This window comes from Pempheris klunzingeri, chromosome 1, assembly GCF_042242105.1.
Source record: "Pempheris klunzingeri isolate RE-2024b chromosome 1, fPemKlu1.hap1, whole genome shotgun sequence".
Classification (NCBI taxonomy): Eukaryota; Metazoa; Chordata; class Actinopteri; order Acropomatiformes; family Pempheridae; genus Pempheris; species Pempheris klunzingeri.
The window spans coordinates 17,988,738-18,010,494 of NC_092012.1; the positions used below are offsets into that span (position 1 = coordinate 17,988,738).

General features: G+C 41.2%; 1 protein-coding gene across 1 annotated transcript in view; it reads right to left on the minus strand.

Moving 5' to 3' along the window:
• spon1a (spondin 1a) overlaps positions 1 to 20,894 on the minus strand; it is an 81,826-nt gene extending 60,932 nt beyond the window's left edge. Inside the window, exons 1-6 of the mRNA XM_070836237.1 lie at positions 20,663 to 20,894; positions 19,507 to 19,613; positions 15,045 to 15,178; positions 6,712 to 6,785; positions 6,150 to 6,272; positions 677 to 825 (exon numbers count right to left, since the gene is read on the minus strand). Coding sequence (XP_070692338.1) covers positions 677 to 825; positions 6,150 to 6,272; positions 6,712 to 6,785; positions 15,045 to 15,178; positions 19,507 to 19,613; positions 20,663 to 20,894 — 819 coding nt within the window. The remainder of the gene's footprint in view (positions 1 to 676; positions 826 to 6,149; positions 6,273 to 6,711; positions 6,786 to 15,044; positions 15,179 to 19,506; positions 19,614 to 20,662) is intronic.
• Positions 20,895 to 21,757: the final 863 nt, after the last annotated feature.

Sequence of the window (21,757 nt, forward strand, 5' to 3'; positions counted from 1 at the left end):
AATATGTAAAAGGAAGGTGGAAGCTGTGAAAGGCAGTCTAAAAGTGAAATTAGAGAAAATTTCCCTTGGGCGCAGTAGGGGAGACAGGTTGGAATCAATTACTAATGAACTGGGTTGATGAAGGAAATACAGCAATACCTCCTGCAGATGCTACCTCCAAAGCCCAAAGTCTGATCAAAGTTGAACTGATATGGAAGAATTTAAAGCTGAGTGTTTTAGAGTTATGTATGGATTGGCCTAATTTCATGACACACCAGCAAGTGAAATCTCCTTCTAACCTTTTCTTTTAACATCCAGATCAGGTCCTACAAAGGTACTCCCCCAGATCCTCTGTATTGGTTAAGTGTACATAGCTGATGTAGAAGCAGGCTAAGAATAGCATAGATGCTTGAAAGCACTAATCAATCTGGACAACAATGTCAAAGCAACATTGACTACAGTCATCCCATACTGACCTCAGGTGTGTGTACTCTGGTTCATCCTCCGAGGCCCCAGTGGTCTTATGTAACACATTTTTTTTTACCAGTTTTAGTTGAGATACTCCCAGAAAAGAAAGCTGAATATTTGCATCAATAAACTAATGCATTTGTTAAATGACCCTGAATTTTGTATTCTTTTCTCTTCAACTTTATATAGAAAAGTGCATCAGTCATCTCCTTATTCTGGTTAATCTTACCTTCTGTCTGATCTCCTCCTCCATTTTGACCGGGGAGCCCAGCTCAGCTACCTGCTTAACTCCTTCGCTGGCAAAGCCACCGTATTCCCACAGCACATAGCGCTTTGAGTGGGAGGAACCAATGATGGCTGACCAGTGATTGGCACGACCTGGTGAAATATGACAATAAAACACCTCATTAGCTGGACATCCCAACCTGAGATGCCAGTGGTCCATCAGTTGATTGGTACATTACTCTGACAGAACCAACACTTCTTATGATGCAACATTTTACTGACAAATGGTGATTTGCTTCCGTCTAAAAATGATTCCTTGTCGCTGCAAACCACCTACAATATATTACTAAAATATTGAATCCTTTCATTCTCTCTCTCTACCTCTCTTGCTGAGCAAAGGTGTGGGTGCCCAAGAGACATATGGACAAAGGCACTGTGGAGCTCTGTATCTGTTTTGTACCTGTAAGCAGACAGCGAATGCAGCAATTCATGATGATGCATCAGAGGTTACAGCACTTAACCTCTGCAACCCATCAGAGGTTAGAGAGGTTAAAGCTCAAGTTTGCTATAGCCTCACACAATTAACTCAGAGACAGTGGTAGCTAAATCCCTGCCATAAGGACAGCTGCTCATCAAGCACTGATCCCTGTTGATGGTTACAGGTCATGTAAACGATCCATCCAGCTACATCACCCTCACAGCACCGTGATGATTTTAGAAGCCCCAGTCAACATAAAATGTATGCTTGGGTCCTTTGAGTTTTTTGAAGATATAAACTTTGGTTGCTTTTCACTGCTACTAATGAAGATCGAAGGTCATTGTTGTGCCAGGTGAGAGAATCCTTTGCATGAACAACTTTTGTCTGAACACTATTATTACTACCTATTTGGTCAAGGTGAGGTTCACTCAGATAGGGCATAGGTCTGTCTCTGGTTTTTATGCCCTAAATAGAACCCTTACGCTGCAGTTCTGTAAGTCACCCTTTCTGACTTCTGCTGGTTCCCAGTGTGAGCCTGAAGATTAATCGCTCTGATAATCTAATCTCTGTGTTTGCAGAATTCCTATACTTAGTATACTCTTTCCTTTGGTTAGTTCATTTGCCATGGCAGAGGACATCTCTTAAAATGATTACACACCTCCAGTCAGCCAAACAATGACACTGTACTCTATACAATTGTAACTTCTATTAACTACAGTAAGTACAAGGTGTATAATTATTTGTCAAATTCTCAACTAAAAAGGTCATTAATTGTGGCTTTGGGGATGTTTACAGTTATATCCAACCTGTGCTTGCTTGGCCAATTAACACAATATAACTTGGAGTCATGAGCATTAATTTACTGTAGCCAATGCAAGTTTTTTCCTTTTTTTTCTATTTTTGGAACATGAATTGCATTGACTCTATGGCACAGAGAGCTATAGAAATGCATTCATTTAATCTTGCCATAGGTCTGTAGTGTCTGCTTCCTTGTTCTAATCCAAATTAGTTTTCACTTTGACCTACGAAGAGGGAAGATATTTTCCTTTTTCAGCATCTGTTTACTGGTTGCCTGTTTGTTTTAGAATTCTGTTACTTTTAAAGCTTATGTGACCTGGCATCCAGTAATCTTTCTGATCTTTTCTCATTCTTCAAGCCTGCCATCTAACTCTTCCAGTGTCCTGGTTAAAGACTGATGATGACCAGGATTTGGAACAACCTGCCTGAGGAACTCGAACTAGCAATGTCAATATCATCTCTTAGGGCCTGATCTGGATGTGTTTTTAGCAGTGAAAGGTGCCCTTATTGCTGGCAATGGGTTTGTTAAATGCTTTTGTGCTTCAGGTGCATTACATTCATCTGCCTTGCAGTTTACAGAGAAGCACCTTGAGAGCTCCAAGCTGAAAAATGGTCAGCTGAGGGGAGGTTAGTGCTGGGTGTTTTTGCTCAAGCTGTTGGAGTATATCAAAGTATCCAATCTAGAGTTCTGTTATTCAAACACATGCTTTGTTTCTTCATTACTCAGCGTTAGATAATGTCATTAGCTTCTGTACATGAGCTGAGTGATTGATTTTTTTTCCATGACAGAAAACCTCTTCTCTTTTTCTCCAATTACAATCTTCTGATCAGCCAAATAATTACACCATTTCCTAACAGCAAGCGACACGAGCGAAGCATCGCAGACTAAATCAGCTTGATTGCCCTGAACTTTAGTCGGATGCGTGGTTTCTATTTCTGACGTACGGAAAGCGCCATAATGGACAATGAACAGCTGATTGGTGACGTTGCAATGAGGAGTTATCTGTATGATACCTCCATTTCTAAACCTCCATTTCTCCTAAATCAGGAGGCAGCTGGCTGGAGAGAGGTCACAGAGAGCTGACGTCCACAATAACAAACTATTGTTGTTGGCTGGATTGTGGCATTTCCAGTCTGAGAAATGTCTACAAATCACAATATGAAGCATCGTCAGTTTAATAAGTATATACGTGGGAAGAGAGGAAGTACTCGCTCATCTTTTACTGGAGTGGTTACATCTCCAGGCTGATCTTGAGTGCGCAGCTGGTAGTTGGATGGTTTGTTTACAATATGACAGAAGCGTATATTTGATGGACAGCCAGAGTTCGATGTTACGCGATGTGATGCGCCTGTCGGACGCTCACTTGTTAAGATATGGCACTGAACTCTAACTCCACTCTGCTTCCTTCCTTCCTTCCTTCCTGCTCTCCTTTCTTCGTCCCTTTCATACTTCCAAACATCCATCTGTCCATCCATCCATGTTGAGCCCAAATCTGGCAAAGCAGATTGTTTAGGGTAACATCTCAGCAATGGTTAGAATGGCCCAAAAGCTGTTGTCTTTTGCTGGGAAATTAATTTGAGGAAAGGCTCCAGATGGTCTTTCATTTTTGTAAGTACTTCAATCTTCATGTGAAGTCGGAGACAAGTTTATTTTGGAATTCTGAATGTTTGTAGTTGTTTGAAGTAGAAATGGTTGGTGCCTTGCATGTAGCGAGGACCATGATAAAAAAAAATAATAAATCCCTTCTTTTCGGGCATTTCTTTTCCTTTATTTGATCATTAAAGGCTTCTCTGCCTTTCTAACTATGGAAGCAACTTTATGAAATGGTAGGATTTAGGTAAGCAGAGGATGCCTTTTCCCCAACTTACCTGCCTCAATCCATTTTTGTCTTGACTGTCAAGATTATTTCAAACATAGGTGTTTAATACTTTTGTTGATGGTCCTTTATGAAATGTTAAGGCCATTTGTGCCTCCAGCTTTCATAAATGTGTGATCGTGGCAGGCAGGAGGTCATTGCCGATAACTAAATAGCTTTAAAATTATGGCTCCAGTTAGCAGTTTTATATCCATCATTGGGTTCTTTCACCTAAGGCTGAGGCAGTATTGGTTTACTTCAAAGGTGGGTATAACTTGGAGAAAGTCTCCTCCTTTTTAAAGCAGTTTTGGTAGGGATTAGAGCTTGTGACCAGTGTTGTGGCTGGTTTCCTTCTTCAATTTGTGAAAATGTGTTTCATATGATAAAAGGGAGGGGAAAAGAGCAGTGACACTATATGTGCTAATAGCTACATAGCATTTATTAATGACCTGGTACAATTTTATAAGGCTAAGGCAGTAACTGCCCCTTTGAACTCTCTCTACAGCTTAATAGGATTCTCTGATCTATGGTGCATTCCTGGACCTCAGAACAATACTTGTCAATTTAACAGACCCCTGATTAAGTAGAAAAAATCTCTGGGGAAAAGGTCAATAAGATTGTTGTGCAGCTGGTGCAGACAGGAGTAAACTGTGCTTTTCCAGCATCAAGCATTTAACTTCAGCAAAGCTGTGCCCATGTTGGGCACAGCTTTGCCCTGTTGACACACATCTGCTGTATGTATTGTCGGATGCTTAGACAGTTAAACTACTGTGTATTGACTATTGCAAAGAAATGGCAAATGTGTTTGTGAATGATCACAAGCCTCATATGAAATCATAAGAAACTTATATTTTGTTATTGGGAAAAAGGTGTTGGCTAAGCAAAGAATAAAGGAGATAGAAGCCAGCTGTCATTTTGGTCTATACTGTATGTCTTCAGCATAGACTTCCATATATTGCTTCCCTTGCGAGAGAGGAAATTTGCTATGATGAGGTTTATTTGGTCAATAAAGGAATGTTAAACTCTATCTTTCTCTTTCTCTTTCTGCTAACCCCATGAAATAGTCTTTGTTGACAACCAGGCCATCCTCTGTCTTGAAGTGCTCCCTGTGTCCAAGTGAGCTGCCGTTGCTCGGCTTGAATAGCCATGCATTGCTGCATGACTTACAGTGGGGACAAAGGGGAATAAGAAAATAGAAGTGTCAAGGTTATCATGTCGGCAAATAAAAAAAATCAGGTTGGCCTGTTTCATAGTGAATTATTTGGTCTCAGAATGTGTGTCACCACAATGATCTAAGGCTCCTGCAATTGAAGGACATATGTTAAAAATAGCAGGATGGCATGAGACATAGTGGCACATCTCAAGCAGCGTAAAATGTCCGAGTACTACTTGCACCAGAAAGGAAAAGTCAGACCAAGTTTACTTGTAGCAAAAAAGTATCATCTGAACTCAAATAAGGACAGATCAACATGTACTTACTGTACTGCAGTCAGTGAATAATATGAGGGCAGTGTTGTAGTAACTGGTTACCTAGGATATGACTTTGTGCAAGGAGAAATCCAACTGTAGCATCCCACCAGTGGGGATGAAACAGAAACCGCGCGGCTTGCCCTATCCTCTTATAAATTGATCTATCTGTGAGGTGTGTGTTTGCGTATCTGTGTGTGAGAGTGAGTCACATACCAACTGCTCCCTCCGTAAGACAGTAAATTAGGGCTCCTTTCGATCTCAGGGTTTATCTTATTCCACTCTAATCAGTGTATTGATCTGACCAGCGAGAGCCTGATTTAGACAAGAGAGCCAGTGTAATCCTTAAGTCCATTCACATCCTGATAGTGTGGCTCAAGGTTATACACACATTACACAGAACAATAGTACTATACTGTCGCTCACCACCAGGATTACTATTCAGAGCCACGTCTGGCGGATAAACCACCCACATGTCAGGAGCACACGGTAGAGTTTTTGGGGCTACAATCAAGTCTACAGGATGAGGCTGATGATTTTTGTTAATTTTAACTAATCCTATTAAGAGACCAAAATGAACAAAGTGTTGGTGCTGTTTCTCAATGCAAATCATTCATATTCAGGACTTATATTTACTGTAAGTGGAATCAGCTAAAAATAAACAACAAAGCCCATGTTTTACATTGAAACAGCATAGGTCTATGTCATGGTAGTCTATGGAGTAAACAATAACAGGCTTTGGCTGCACAGACGATACAATTTGCTGCTGGTTTATGTCTTTTAATAGGATTTTTTTGACGATAAAAAAAAAAAGAGGACATCACCAGACTCATTCTTTAAACATGTACTGGAGCTGAGAAGGAGGAGTTTGTGCTCACGTGGATAGTCTTTGGGATGAATCTTCTCTGACCAGTTCCCAAAGAAGGTGACTCTGTACTTTGCTGTTCCACAGGCACAACATTCCAGCAGAGGTTTATCTGTAATGTCTCCATACAGTGATTCTGTACAGAAATGAGGGGAGGGGAGAGGAGGGGAAAAGAAAAAGAGCCAGAAAACCATGAGATCGGCATAGATTGCTCATTAGTATAAAGAGCGCATGAGAGCAGTGCCCATCATACAGGAGATGGGTGTTTTAAGAAAGTGGGGAGCTGAAGGGGCATGAGGAAAGGGAAGAATGTGCAGCAGGGTTCTTTTGATGTGTTGCTCAGTGTGGCATCCAATGTCATGCACAGCCAGGGGTTACACTCATTTACAATCATTCACATGCCAGAGCATAACAGCAGAGAGAAAAGTCCCTGCATCAAAATCAAGAATGAAAGAAAAAAAGACAGAGAAAAAAGAGACTATCAGTAGGGAGTGATATAGAGTACCAGCAGGGAGATTGAAGGAATAAGAAATTCATGGTAAATTATTTATCCCATGTCAATAAAAGAAGCTTACCTTTCTCACACATTCGCTTAGTGAGTGAGCCTTCATCCTGGAAATAAATGATCCGCTTCTGCACAATGCTTGCCCTACACAGAAAGAAAGAGAAGAGACAGAGGCAGTGAGGAGTGACGTTTGTTAGGGGCAGCAGCAAGTGCAAATGTAGACACACGGGGCAAAAGTAAGGGTGAATGATGCAACAGGAAAAGACTGGAGAAGATGAGAAACATTTAGAGAAGCTGTGAGGTTATAAAAAGAGAGAGAAGACACCAGACAGCAGGAAAAGCAGAAAATCTTGGCTTTTGGGAGATCTGATTGAGTCTGAACAGTGGATTGTGGCAGATGGAACAGGTGCAGAGTTATTCATAATCATCTTCCTGTTTTTTTGTTTTTTTTTTCAGAATACTCCAAAAAGCAGGTATCAGAGCCCACGGGGAAATTGCTGTCTTTCAGAGGGAGGCATTCAATGTCTCATACAAAGACCACAAAAGCATGCATCAGCATTGAGATATACACGTCCATAGAAATGAGAGGTTGAAAAGCTGAAGAAAAACTGAAAAAGAGAGAAAGAGAGCAACTAAAAGAATATTTTTTGCGTTGAAGAATGGCACTTTGTAAAGCAAATATGCACAGACACACTGTATAGAAGGGTATGCACTGTGTCGATAAGAACTGATTGACAGACGAACAGTAATGCTCCCCAAAATGTGAGGCCTGGCAGAGGGAAGCTTCTCTAGATTGAGCTGTCTAAGAGCTTGTTCCACTGGGTGGCAGGGAACACAGGTCTGAGAGGGGCCTTGACATGTAAATCAGCCACAAACAAACCTTTTCAGAGGCCAGCAGACTTGAGAAAACAACATCAGAAAACAAGCCTCCAGGCACCTAACTTCCTCACAAACACCAGGCTTTTACACCAGCCATGGCTGCAGGAAGGTTTCCATGGGAATGAAGCCCCACAATGAGGAGCTGGATGGAGGTGCTGGGGTAAGGTCTGATCCAGGTGGGTGCCATCCAGCTCGACTGTTTGGATACCATTTACTCTGGAGTATCAAACTAAGCTGAACTGATCACAGAAGCAGTCCCCACAGCAAGAATCTACACGTAGTGACACAGGGACAGAAAATGTGTAAAAACTCAAAGGCTGCTCATTTCACTGAACAGAATTCCAATTTTATAGAGAAGTATACTGATGAGCCAGTTGTATAAATGGAACATATGCACATGGTGATGGGTATTTGTATAGGCCACATCTCTACAGTATCAGTGAATGACAGTGATATGCGTGTTGTAACATAACACTGGGCCTCATAGGGATTTGATCCTTGCTGATCCTGGACAGAGACCTGTGTAAAGACCCTGAGGCACCTATCGAAGTGGGTTTTCCTGGTAACTACTGCAATATGTAAGTTATCAAATGCCAGTAAAATCCTAAAATAAATTAAATAAATAAAAGCTTAAAGCGTAAAGTGCCAAGCAACGATGATGATAATGATGCATGTGGCTATAACTTCATTTTACTTATTTTAGTCCAATTCTGTGACATATGAAAACACCACATTCATCCATATAAACGCATCATAGCAGCACGGAAGAATGTATGTGAGTCGTACAACAGGTTTGGATCACTCGGAAATTGTCAATGTGCTCGTATGTGTGGCTCTCGCATGCGAGGTCCGATCGATTGGTTTGGGAGATAGCAATTTGCACAGTCCACATCTCCACGGTAACAGTGAATGACAGTGATACACATCTACTGACATGACGCTGTCTGTTCTGTCACTGTCGGTATTTCAAAGCTTCGTTTACCCTTTTAATGCAAGCAGTGTGTATGAAAAAGAGATGGATGGAAAGAAAAATAACAAAAGATCAGAGAGCAAAAGATGAGACTTCTACTGAAAGAGGGAAACAACAGGAAATCGCTGCAAGACTTCCATTTCAAACAGAGATGGTTGTGCAGGGTCATATCGCGCACGCTGCAAGGAGGAATATGATGGATTTAAACTAAAAGTGAATCATAATATAAATCACACTAGTTACATACACACTATTATATCCTAGTACCCACACTTCTACTCATCACCATACTCTCATAAGACTGTATATGTGATTAAGAATAGCTGAGTGTCACAGTTTAATTGAAAAGGTAAAAACATTTGCATTTCTGACAGGCTTTCACAAATGAGAAGGAAAATTATCAGAAATAAGTATCAAATTTTAAAAAAATTAAGTTGTCTTAAGTGTCTTAAATGAAATATTCCTCCACTTGGCCTTTCAGCATATTATGAGCAGATTCACTATTTATTTACAGCTTTTTATTTGATTCCAAGAGGCTGTAAGCCACAACTGCCCTCCTTCTCAGTCACAGTACCTTTTTATTTAAACACTCTCTTACATGCCACCACACACAGTGCCATTCCTTTTCACAAAAAAAAATCCCTCTCTCTCTCACGTTACCATATGCTCACACACACAATTACACTCTTCCACATATAGCGCACATTTGTTCTGTCTCGCACACACAACACTATTCTCTCTGACATACACGTACAATCTTTTATACACGCTCTGTATTTTAAATCTCGCTCAAGCACATCATGATTCACTCTCCTAAAAATATCATTCTTTCTCATACACACCCTTCCACTGTCTCACATGCATTCTACTGGGCGAGTATTAGTGTATGTGCGAGAGAGCAAGTATGATTTATGGCCAAAACGGCCTTTCATAATGTGGATGAAATGATTCAAGGTAAGCGACACCACCAGCACATCTCTAATTGTCCACGCTTTAATTCAATCTCACCCCTATTTCACATACCTCCCTGAGAGAGAGGAGCACACTCTGCCTCACTGCTTGCCCACTTTCCTGAGCTGCCCAGACAATCAAGCAGAGTAATGCTTATTTAACATCCAATTTAAATTCTATCTCACTTTGCCGGATCTACATCACCAACGATCCCAATCACCCCAAAAGTGCACTGATTTGAATGCGTGTGGGTGTGTGTGTGTGTGCGTGTGTGTGTGTGACAGGCAGTATGTATGCATGTGTGAGAGCTTAACAAAGAGAGAGAGAGAAGAAAGAGTGAGAAAGAGACAAAAAAAAGCAGAAAGAAAAGAGTTAGTCTGATAGATTTTTGTCTTTCTATGGCTACATTTCCATTTGCATGCCCAATAGATGCGTAAAACAAGACAATAAATTCTCATTTTATTCTGTCTGCTCTTGCTACAACCAAAGATTAAATAATTCTCATTTTCTTCTGCCTGCTCCTGCTACAACCGCAGATAAAATTATTTCCATTTGTTCTATCTCTTGCAGAACTTCCGGAAAAAAAATAGAAATGCCAGATAATGCATAAATCCCCTGCACAAAAGCAAATGTATTTACATTTAATTTCTATGGGTGTGCTTGACTGTTGCGTCCCGTCGAAGTCCTCCTTGATCTGTCCCATCATTGTGCTGAAGGAGATAAACAGATTCTGACAGCTGCATGTGGTTGTGACATCCATGTGATCACTGACACACTGTCTGACTCAGACAGCCCATCAGAATATGTTGCACAAACCAACATATCGCACGCCAGAGCAAGATGACAAATAAATTGCTTCCTACCTACAAATGGAAAGATAAGAGATAGGGGCATCTTCAGTGGTGACTGCAATATATGGATTCTATTTTGATGTTACTTTGGCTCTGTGGAACAACCAGGATGGAGCTAAACACAGGGAACAATAGCTCCTGACTAAAGTTCCACTTTTTGAAATCTGACAATTTCAGGTCATATTTGATTTTATCATTAAGTGCCATCTAATTAGTAGAGTGGAAGCCAGTTATTTTCAATCCAATTAGACATAAAGCTTAACATTTGATTTAGAACAAAGATGATTAGATCTGATACTGACTAAATTACAGTCTGCATAAAAATGAAGGGAGATGGGGAGATTTACAATCCCAAGATTTACATTTTCAGAGCATTTAGCATCCATTCATCTACCATTTCTAGCAAATAGCAGCAGGAAAAGCCCCACTAATAACGGGTAATAATTGGGAACACCAAGCAAGATTTCACACTCTTGACCCGTCGCTAAGCTGCTCTCTACAGCGGCCACTAACCAATCGTACGTAAGCGGCCTGTCAAGCTTTCAGTAGTTTCGCTAAGGCCACACTTCCTTTAGCACCGAAAGCTTTCAGAATAAGAAAAAAACACAGTGATGGTTTGCGTATGAAGCCTGCAAGTTCAACAGCAAATACCCACATTGTTTAGATCTGACGGGTGTGTCCTATTTTTCGCTTTTCTGAAAAACGCAAGGGTAGAGATGTTAGATATGGATTAGTCTCTGTGGAAGACCTCACTTAGAGCTAAATCCATCAAAAAAAGTAAAAAATAAAGACACTAACTAACGGTAGCTAGTAACTTCAACAGCTACCTAAAGTTAACACATAAGTTGTAACATTACCCATTTCCTCAGTCAGACACTTTTTTTGTAACACTCAATTAAAATGTACCTTTAACTACTGATATAAATAATCATGTAATTTTTTCAATTAATTGAATGGTGTTTACGTCTAACTTTGTTTTAACAAATATTGAATATCTTTATCTTTCTTAAGCTCCGTCTTTACCAGAGTCGGCAAAAGGATGCTATCATCTGTGATTTAGCTAACTGCTTCCTGAGTTGGACACCCGTATTTACTCATGTAAACACTGAGTGCTGCTGGTTTTATAGCATTTAAATTAATAATGTTATTCAACGGCCTTGTTTGCTAATGTTAGTTAGCATATCAGACAGTTGTTAGCATTAATGGTATTAATGGCATATTGCCAAAAAGCAAAACATTCAAGAAGCTGCTTCTTATTATTATATTCTTTATATATTATATTCGCCAGTCAAAATAACTGATATCACTACCAATAATTAACTGTAACTCACTAACAAAATACTTAATACTTAATAATTAACGAAATGTTAAACGATGCATCACTCTGTAATACCACAGTACAACTGTGAGTGGACTGCGTGTTTTTGTAGTTCAGTAAGACCAACAAAGAGGCAACTCAGAGAAATTACTTAGCTTGTGTCACACCAATACCAGGAACATTTCCAATTCAAATTGCTATGCATATCTGTGTATTAAGATAATCTAACCTAAACAGTTGTATATGGAGAGACAGGCATTTGAAAAATAAGCTACTTAACCCTAAAACACTAACGTCGGGTGATTTTCACCCACGCGACTGTGGTTCCCAGCTCCATTATTTTTTATCATTCACATTGACAACTGTCAATGATGCAGGGAGGCTGTGCGTTTACCGGACAAGGCTCACATGTCCCAGGAACTGACAACTGCGTAAATGACAAAAAATACAATTAAATAACGATTATAACGACATACACAATATTTAATCAACAGTTCATATGCCAGTTGCTCATCTCATTATCAGGTTGTAGCTACAGGTTGTCAACATTAATTCAGCCACCACTGAGAGCTGTACAGTTTCAGAATGATGATAACAGATTCAAAGGAAAGTTAAACTTAATTAGATCTGATCAGGGACCCAGCACCCATCATCACTTGTGGACATTGTCAGGAGTGTGCCGTTGCACCTGTATCCACACCTAACAGTGATGTCAAAGTGTACTGAATACATTTTATAACAAAAGGCGGAAGCACTGCATGGATCTGACGACTCATATGACTGACGACGCATATGTGCTATTTAATAAGGCAGGTGAAAATACAAAGAAAAGAATCCAGGAGGTCTTGACTGATAAATCATCCTCAAGTAGTGCAGGCCAGCAAGGAAAAAGAAAACTAAGGCACTCCATCTTCGGGTGAAAAACATATATTATACATATATATTGTATATGTATGTATGCTCGGCGACTAAACTCACAATATCTTTTTCTCACCTGAAGACGGAGTGCCTTGGTTTTCTTTTTCCATGGTGGTCTGTACACTACTTGAGGATAATTCATCAGGCAGGACTTCCTGGATTCTGTTCTTTGTACTGAATATGTGTCTGTGCCACTGCAGCAGACTGACAAAGTCATCCACTGAAAGCCAGCAAAAACAAGATTTTAGTAATGCAGGGGTCAGTTCCACAACACCCACTAAAACTTCAATGTAAAGCCCACATTTTCACAAAACAAGAGTGGGATACCAGCGAGACACAGTGAAGGAAACTTTGGCGTGACTTGATTCTGGCATATAAAAAAATACTGAAAATAACTGGATTCGATGGTAAGACTTCCAAAGCCAGTGCACTAGGTTCAGGAGTTTGAATGAGCATCTTTGCCTGACCCTATCATCATGGAACAACCTTAGACTGAACCAAACCACCAAGCTCAGACTTTCCATCTGAAAGACAGCAGCTGCCCATCAATTATACTGCAGCAAACCACTCGGGAGGAGCACGATTCCTGGGATAACATTTGAGTCTCAGGAGCTTTTAAACAGAAAGACACACACACACACACACGCCACACACGCACTTCTAATTCCATGGCCAGATGTCATTTTTTTAAACCCATGATGTTTTACAAGCAGGCAGACTGAGCTCTTTTGGGATACAAAATGAAATTAAGTACAAACATTTACCCTGCCTGTGGTGGGAATGAAAATGTCCTTTCTATGTTAATCTATAATACAATTATCACATTGTGTCTCTTGGTGCGTATTTGTTGACTGCACAGTACGTGATTGTTTACGTACCCATGTTTCTTTGCTGGTATCTGCTATGATGGCGCTTGCACTTGTCAGTTAGTTACATCAATTAAGCTTTTGTCATATGGCAGCACAGAGGCGTACAAAAACCTTGCCATCTTTAGAACTTCCAGGTAGAGAGAAGAACAGTGGCAAATACTCACTGTAATCACAATTTTTAGAGGCATTCGCACTCTCTCCCTCCACTATTGTCTGCGCCCTGGTATTACATCCACATCTCTACACTTTTCAGAATCTCTGTCTAGGCTGTCACACTTTCAACTTTTTCCTTTGTCCATGTGCTTAACTGAATTAAATTCCCACTGGTGTCTATGAGGGGAGCAGAAGTGCTGTACAACATGACCTGCAGTGAGAAAACTATGACAACACCACAGTGAAGATGAAAAAGAAGAGACGGATGAAAAGAGAGGAGGCCACAGCGAAGAGTCGCACGAGTGTGAGTATGAGAAAGCTCACACGGGTCATGAGGACACTCCATGAAGATAAGGACAAGGGAAATTGAAAACACAGAGACACAGAAAAAGGTAAACTCATCACACTCTGTGGCACTCACATAATAACATGCATTACTAAGAAATGCACCCTTTTTGTTATCCCTTTGTGCAGAGGAACAGCGGAGATGCAAAGCAGGCAGCAGAGGAATCGACTGGGTGCGTAAACAGTTTAATAATGCATTGATCAGTAGGCCTTGTGAGTCACAGTCCCTCAGTATCTTCTCACCTCCTGTCCTCTCATTACTTCCCCACAGTACTACATTGATAAACACATTTCTGCCACGATCTGTCTTCAGCTGAACTTGACTGTACTTCTGCATCCAAGTAAGCCCACAGGACACAGTGGACAGAAGTGATTGGTGTCAATCAATCGTATAACTAATACAGGTAATGAATAGTTTATGAAGCCAAGTGGGAATGGAAATTTGACATTCATCATTGAACACTGCTCGGGGGAAGGAAAGTAATGAAAAAGAGTAGCTGTACATGTCGACTTGATATGTGCTGGTAGCACAGCTCACGAGCCCTGAGAACAATAGTACTATACATTAAATGGCTTAAACTTGCATGTGACTCTGCATGACAAAAATGAATAGAAGTTAGATAACTAACTTTAGAAAAATGTCCAATGCAACAGTCATGCTATACTACCTTCATGAATGTTATATTACACTATATCATATATGTTATATTATATTTTGTCAAAAGTGTTTTATAGATGTTAAATTAAACTTAACGATAAGATCGGAGGATGTTGCTTGTGGTCTACAGAGGGGTATTTAATCTGCCTTCATTGATGACCCTGTCGTGGCTGCCTGGAAGGCAGAAAGAACACATTTATCCATCTAAATGTATTCTTAGAAAATAGTCAGCAGGCAGTAATCAGAAATCAAATCTACCCTGAGCCAGGCTGAAAAAAAACTCCATTTAAGATCTTGACAAATGGGTGCAGCCTCACTCGACACAGTGCCAGATCTCTTATAAGTTAACATAATGAATCACAGCTCACCAAGTACAAAAACCTGTTTATCCGAGTGAATGCTCCGCCAGTAGAGCATAGTGTATCTTTAAGCGTTTGAGCTGAGGACTCGCCTCTGCCCATCAGGCTCAGCATCAGCTGCTGTATACATACTTAAGAAAAATACAGCCGGAGCCACTAGGGGGCGCAGTCCAAAACACCTGGATGCTGGTACGTCTGCGAGGAGTGCTCTCTGTCACTGCAGGGGGGCAGTTGGTCATATACTGTGTTTCCTCCTCGTCAATTATCTGTAAAGCGTGCACACAAACACAAACACACGTACACACGAAGAGATTAGTCATGAATAGCACTTGAAACATCCACATGTGATTATAATTTACATAAATAATCCAAAAATAAAAAATACACAACCTGAGGGTTGAGCAGTTAAATCATGTTAGTCTTCAACCATTCAACCTTAATAAAGCTTATCTAAACATATCTGACTTTAGCTGTGATTACACTGAACAAAACTGAATTCTGTTGGTGCAAACTCCAGTGTGTACGTGTACATTAATTTGTCACAAAATAAATCTGAGAAATGATTAACAGGAGAGGGGGGAGGAACATGCACTCTGCTACATAAAGAACATGTTCACATTCGTTTTGTTGCTCCGCAAATCTTTACTTTTTTTCTTGTGAAATACTGAAATGGTCTTGTAAATTAAGCTCACAACTCATAGATATATGTAGCTTTCAACAAGGAATCACAAGTAGGCACTGCTTCTTTTTAAGGTGTCACAACTCAAAAAGGTTGGGAACCACTGTGAGAGAGGTAGGGCCATCGATGGATGTGTAATTGTTGCTGGATATTGAGATTTTCCTCATTCCAGTCCTTCTGAAAATCTGTCAATGTCAGTGTATTGCACTACAAAACAAGCTAGTTAAGGCATTTGACACCAAACAGCAAAGCAATTAATCCAGGCTTGTGAATGGGTGACACATTGAACTCCTCTTCCACTTTCCGCACCATATGTCAGCCTAGTGGGCTCCACTTGGCGGCTACCTGGTGCTGAAAGGTTGCTGTATCAATCAGAAGCCATATTAATACAGAGAGGATTACTGATCACAGTAGGCAGCATAAAAAAAAATAATAATAACTCCCCAGACTCTCTGGCTCAAACTGAAGAGTCCAAATGCATGCTGTCCTCTCTACTCAGGTGCATACCTGAGACACTAGCACCTCATTGATTTTAAATGGACAGGAAATTATTAGAGTGGGTTGCATGAGGGAGCTCAGCCAGCAGGCTAATATTCACTGCCAAGAGACCAAGGATCTGTTTGATAGGAAGTGACATCAGGGCAGTAAAGACGGGGAACTTTCTCACTCCATAAAGCTGTCAGTAGAGAATTTCCTTTGTCATGCCATGTTATGAATGAGTTCTCTCTGAAAGTGGATTGTGTGTGTGTGTGTGTGTGTGTGTGTGTGTGTGTGAGTTAGAGTCTGTGAGAGAGGGAGAAGCAGAGTGAGAAGGGTAGCCTGGGTGCTGTGTGTGTGTGTGTGTGTGCGCGCGTGTGCATGCAGCCTATCTCGGTCTGACGGATTATACCCCCCCCTCATGTTCCCATGGTTTCTAACAGGCATCCTGGGCTGGCCTGACTGGACTGCAACATGTGTTAAAACCAGCAAAGTCTCATGGGAATGCATTAAACACAATCTGCAAAAAAAGGAGCCAACTAATTTGCTGCAAAATGACCTCAGACCCATTTCTTCTTGTACGTGTCTAATTTCAAGCTTTCAACTCCAAAGACGGAGTGAGGAGACGAGAGAAAATGTGACACATTACTAGAGAAGTTGAGCGCTCAGCTCCACAGTAGTATTCAGCATCAATCTAAAACAACATGGGGACTTTGGAAAAGTGTATGCAAATGACACGATCTGCACAGAGGTTGCAAACATCTGTGTTGTACTAATATTAGATTTAATTTGACTGTGAATATGATGTGAAGACAATGCACCCACGGTGTCTCTTATGTCTATGTGTCTACAATTAAGTCATACGATGTGCTCAAAGTGGCCCTGATTTTTTGCCTCGTCTTGTCCTCTCATCTCACCTTGCTGAGAACACACACACACACACACACACAGTGGCAGCTGACCTTCCCAGAAAGCTCAATAAAAGTGCTTTTCATCAAGTCGGGAGCTGTCCTGAGACGGCTGCGATGAGGCACACCAGCAGATTTCAAATGAGCTGTATGTTAAATAAAGCCTGACGTCTTCTGTTGCAGCTTCTTTTCTCTTTCTTTCCCCTCAATGCCTGGAGGCCGGCCCACACAGAGCTCTTTCAGAATGGAGGAATTGTGTGTGTGTGTGTGTGTGTGTGTGTGTGTGTGTGTGTGTGTGTACATGTGTATGTGTGTTTCTGTGTGCTTTTGTCACATAAAAGACACAAACCGCGAATGACTGACTGAGCAGGTGATGATGGAGGGATATCTCTTTGGACAGCGGTGTATTTTTACCGCTCGGTCACATGGTGCTTGTAAGAAGACAGGTGATCATCTGCAGCTGTGAAAGAGACCTTCAACTTCTCGAAACCTAGCAGGAGCCTAATCAAAGGTAGGTCCCCGTAATGGCATATATATTCTCTACTTTTGATGGCAACATCAAAAGGCTCAGTCAGACATCCTTCTATCACATCTATCATTCTCTGTGCACTCAGCACTCCACACTCAGTCTCATCCGTGTGTGGAGCAAAGTGACTGAATGGAACTAAATGATGTAGTGTTTCCCGTCTTTACTCTTGACGTTTAGCGCCCTGTCACACCGCGCCACACTCTGCCACATGGCTGAGGAGCACACTCAAAGCTGGCATTAAATAACAACAGCATGAAATCAATTGCAAGGACAAATGGAGGAAAAAAAAAAACGTGCTGGTGTTAACACTGGGTAATGAGATGTGAGGTGCACACAGGACAAAAATAAAATGTTCCTGTTTATTTTTTTTTTCTCGTGGTCCCTTATTCAAGGCTCAGGTTCACAGAGAGGGCCGCAGCATGGCAGCAACTAGGATCAGCGCAGCCTGAGGGCTGCTATACAAATCTCCCCATGTATTGTGCTGTAGGTTCAAGAAAATCATTGGGTTTTATGTGGGTAGCGCCTGAAACCAGCAGGTTCACAAAAGTCTGAAAAAAAGAACTCCACACATGCTGTTAAACCCACTTAACAACTGCTTCTTTACAAAATCTGCTCTAAGAAAACGCACGATTTCAAGTTCTGGGCAGGACTGGGGATTTGGCTTAGGTTAAAACTGGATGTCTATATTTGGGCTTTGCATTGTCTTATTAAGAATACACTGTATCACAGAACACACAGGGTTTACTTTTGTGAAGTAGACTCCAGTAGTTATTTGATGTGTCAGTATTTTATATGGCTAAAATCAATTCCTTAGTTGTTCCTCAGTTCTTTTCACATTCTTTGAAAACAGGATGTTATCTTGTGCTGTGTGTAGCTCCGTGAATTTCTTGAACTGCAGCCTTGACTGGGATGAAATAAACATTAGGAGGACACATGAGGCTAAAAGGCACGAGGGCAGAACAAGACCCAGTGCAGAAGAATATATTTAAAGGTTAGTAATGGAATATTGCATTCAGGTTTAACAGCTTTTCAACTTACACTTCACCTCTACGCACTGGATGAGTTGTTATAGCATCTACAGACATATAGACATTACATTGTGTTATATGTATAGAACTATTTATACACAGAATATAATACTTTGTAACATCCTAGAATTAAAATAAAGTTAATCATTGTGTCACATGATCATTAATCCTTCCTCTTTTTGAACTCTCCCACATATCCCATCAACCAATCTCCTCTCTACCACTTGACTCCTCGCACTGCATAACAATAACAAATTATTCACATATTTAGTCATTATCACATGTGCGTAACGGCACCAGTTTCTTTGCTTTCTCTCTCTTCCTTTCACACTCTTGGCCCCACTCCATTCTCTCTACACTACTCCAGCTGGACCCGACTGTACAAAATTCTTATTTGCTTTTCAACTGCACCAACTGTGCACTTCCTATACACTTGAGCTGCACGGCTGCTTGTGCACGCACAACCCCTCAAATTCCATGCGAGTGTACTTTCATCGCCTCGCAAAGCACAGCTACATGGAGCTGAGCTGAGAGTATGCTCCTTTCATATGCTATATCAAGCCTATTAGGGGAGATGAGGTGAAAGTAATCACACTTTGACATGTGAAGACAGGAAGGCTGTGCACAGAAAATCTGTCAAGACCCCCAACCCACCCCATCTACAGTAAAAGCTGTCTATTTTTCTCTCTTTGTACGTACTGCTTGTGCCGTAGTCCGGAGCTACATTACATTACAGGTGTGGTTAACTGTGCTGGTTTGCTGCCTTTTGTCACTGCTGAGTCTTAAATAGAAAAGTACATTGTCACTGATGTGACAGATGGACATTCAGTACCTGGGTTTACCTACATGTGTGGCAGACTAGGATGAGTTAATTCATTACCATGTAAATGCACCATGATAATAGAAAAAAAAAAACACAAATTGCTTTTTTTCCCTGATTGTACAAGCAGCCATATCATTAGCTGCTACTTACCTGGAAATTTCCAATGTAGTCTTCGTCCTTGTCTCCCTCTGTGCCCTCCTTCAGGGCAATAAGGGTGAACCCTCTGAAGTAGGAGGGGCTGGATGCAGAAACTATCACTGGAAATCAGAGAACAAGAGTGAGAACAAGCATCAATTGACTCGGAAAGCAGCTGAATGACAACCTTCAAATCCAAACACTAGAGGAAAGAGGGCCTAATTAGCTGCCTGCCTGAGCAATGTTACATTTATAATTAATACCAAGTGTTGGACTCTGGTGGATAAAGGGTAATGTATGCTGATATAAAATTTTTTTTAAAAAAGCTCAATCGAGCATGTAGCTCAGATAGCAGTAATTTTAAAGGTTTAGGTTCAGCCGGGCAGTATTTCAGTACGATTCTACAATAGTTTATTGCATGTTGCAGTCCAGCTTTGACATAAAGGAGTGTTCATTTATTTCCAGATTTCTGATTTAACAACTTAATCGGCATCTTGAATGAAGACGTTTAACTTCATAATGACAAATTCTAGTATCAGTGATTCAATAGCAAAAATGTTATGTCCCTAACTCCATTTGGATTTTTTTCCTATGAAACAATCTATGATTAAATCAGACAAGAATGAGCCAACTGCAGTGCAACATATTGTCGAGGTCAAACAGCATGAGCTTTTGAGATTCTCACAGCAGATGGCACACGTCCATTAACTGAACCCAACAACTTTCACTTTAGACAAAAGCAATTAAATCGGGGACTGCTGGCTTTTTCAAAATCGGTTTTTAACTATGAAAGTCTCTTTCATGCAAAAAGCAGGAAAGGGATCACAGAGGATTTGGCTTTATATGGGTACAAACCTTTTTAAACTTTGATCTTAAAGGAGGTTTTTTATATCTACTCGTGGGTTTAAAGTAAATTGTTGTCATGTTGTCACCTTTGGCTTTTAATAGTTCAAATGCGCATTTTGTTATTGGGATACAGAATCATCTCTTCACTAACCGAATTTAATTTCCCTTCAGGACACACACACACTAGCGTCGCAGTGAAGACTCTTATTTTAGAAACTTATTTTAAGTTTACATATCTTAACGCTCGTAGATTAGTGTTTATGTGACAGTGCGCGCACTGTGCCAACAAACGCACTGTGCGTAAATCTCTTGGACAAACACAAACCTCTGTATGTGTTCCCTGGCTGATAGCTCTCCGGGTCTCCCTCAACGCGGAGGCGAAACTCGTTGTTGACCTCCTTCCGACTGCTCTGAGCCCGTAATATCCGGCTACAATACCCGTCAGCCTTCCCGGCTCTCTCCGACGGCTCCTCGGTGAAGGCGAACATATTGCACGCCGCGGTGGAGATGAAGCACAGCAGGAGCACAACGCGCCAGTGAATCCCGGTCGCTTCCATCCTGAAGGTTTCCGACATCCAAGTTGATGCGCGGAGAAGAAGCGGATCTTGTCAGCTGAAGAAGTAACGTTCAGCTGTTCAGTTTCACTCCTGAATGAGGATCTGGAGCGGACTTGTGCTCTGCTAGGAGGGTAGATCCATCCCGGTGTGAATAACAGAGAGAGAGAGGAGGAGGACTGGCTGGGATGTGATGTGCACTCTCGCTTTAGGAGAACTGCACACTGCGCGCCGCTGCTCACACTGAACTGGACAGCAGGGATCCGCGGGAATGGCACAACCGGGGCTGAGGAGTGTGTGGCTGTCTCCAGGGCCACGGCTATTTACCAACAGTCTAGGTGAAGAGGACTGTGAACCAACACACTGAGAACAAAGACATACATTCCTACCAACGAGTGCTGAGAGGAGGCAACACGTTTGACATAGTTGGACTGAACTAGTGTGTGTGTGTGTGTGTGTGTGTGTGTGTGCGTGTGTGCGTGTGTGTGTCATCACTCAAGAGCCTTGGGGAAAACACACACAGAGACACACAAAGGAATTAATAAAGCATGCTACACGGTTGTCTAGGTGACTAATTAAACAATAAGTGTTGGATTCATTGGCGCACAAGAGTTAACTGATGAAATTTCAACGTTTTTACAGAATTGTTGCCAGCGTGTGAGAGTCAATCTGATTGAACACGAGAAGGATCGAGCAGAATAAGAAGGGATAATTGCATTACAGCCAAATCCCAGTGGTGGGGGGGGGGGGGTTCATCCTTTTGGGACTAAAAATGAACTGCAGTACTGTCATTATCAACACAACAAGGACTGAGATTACACACAATATTGATCCATCTGAATACCATCTGAAAATCATTCACTAAC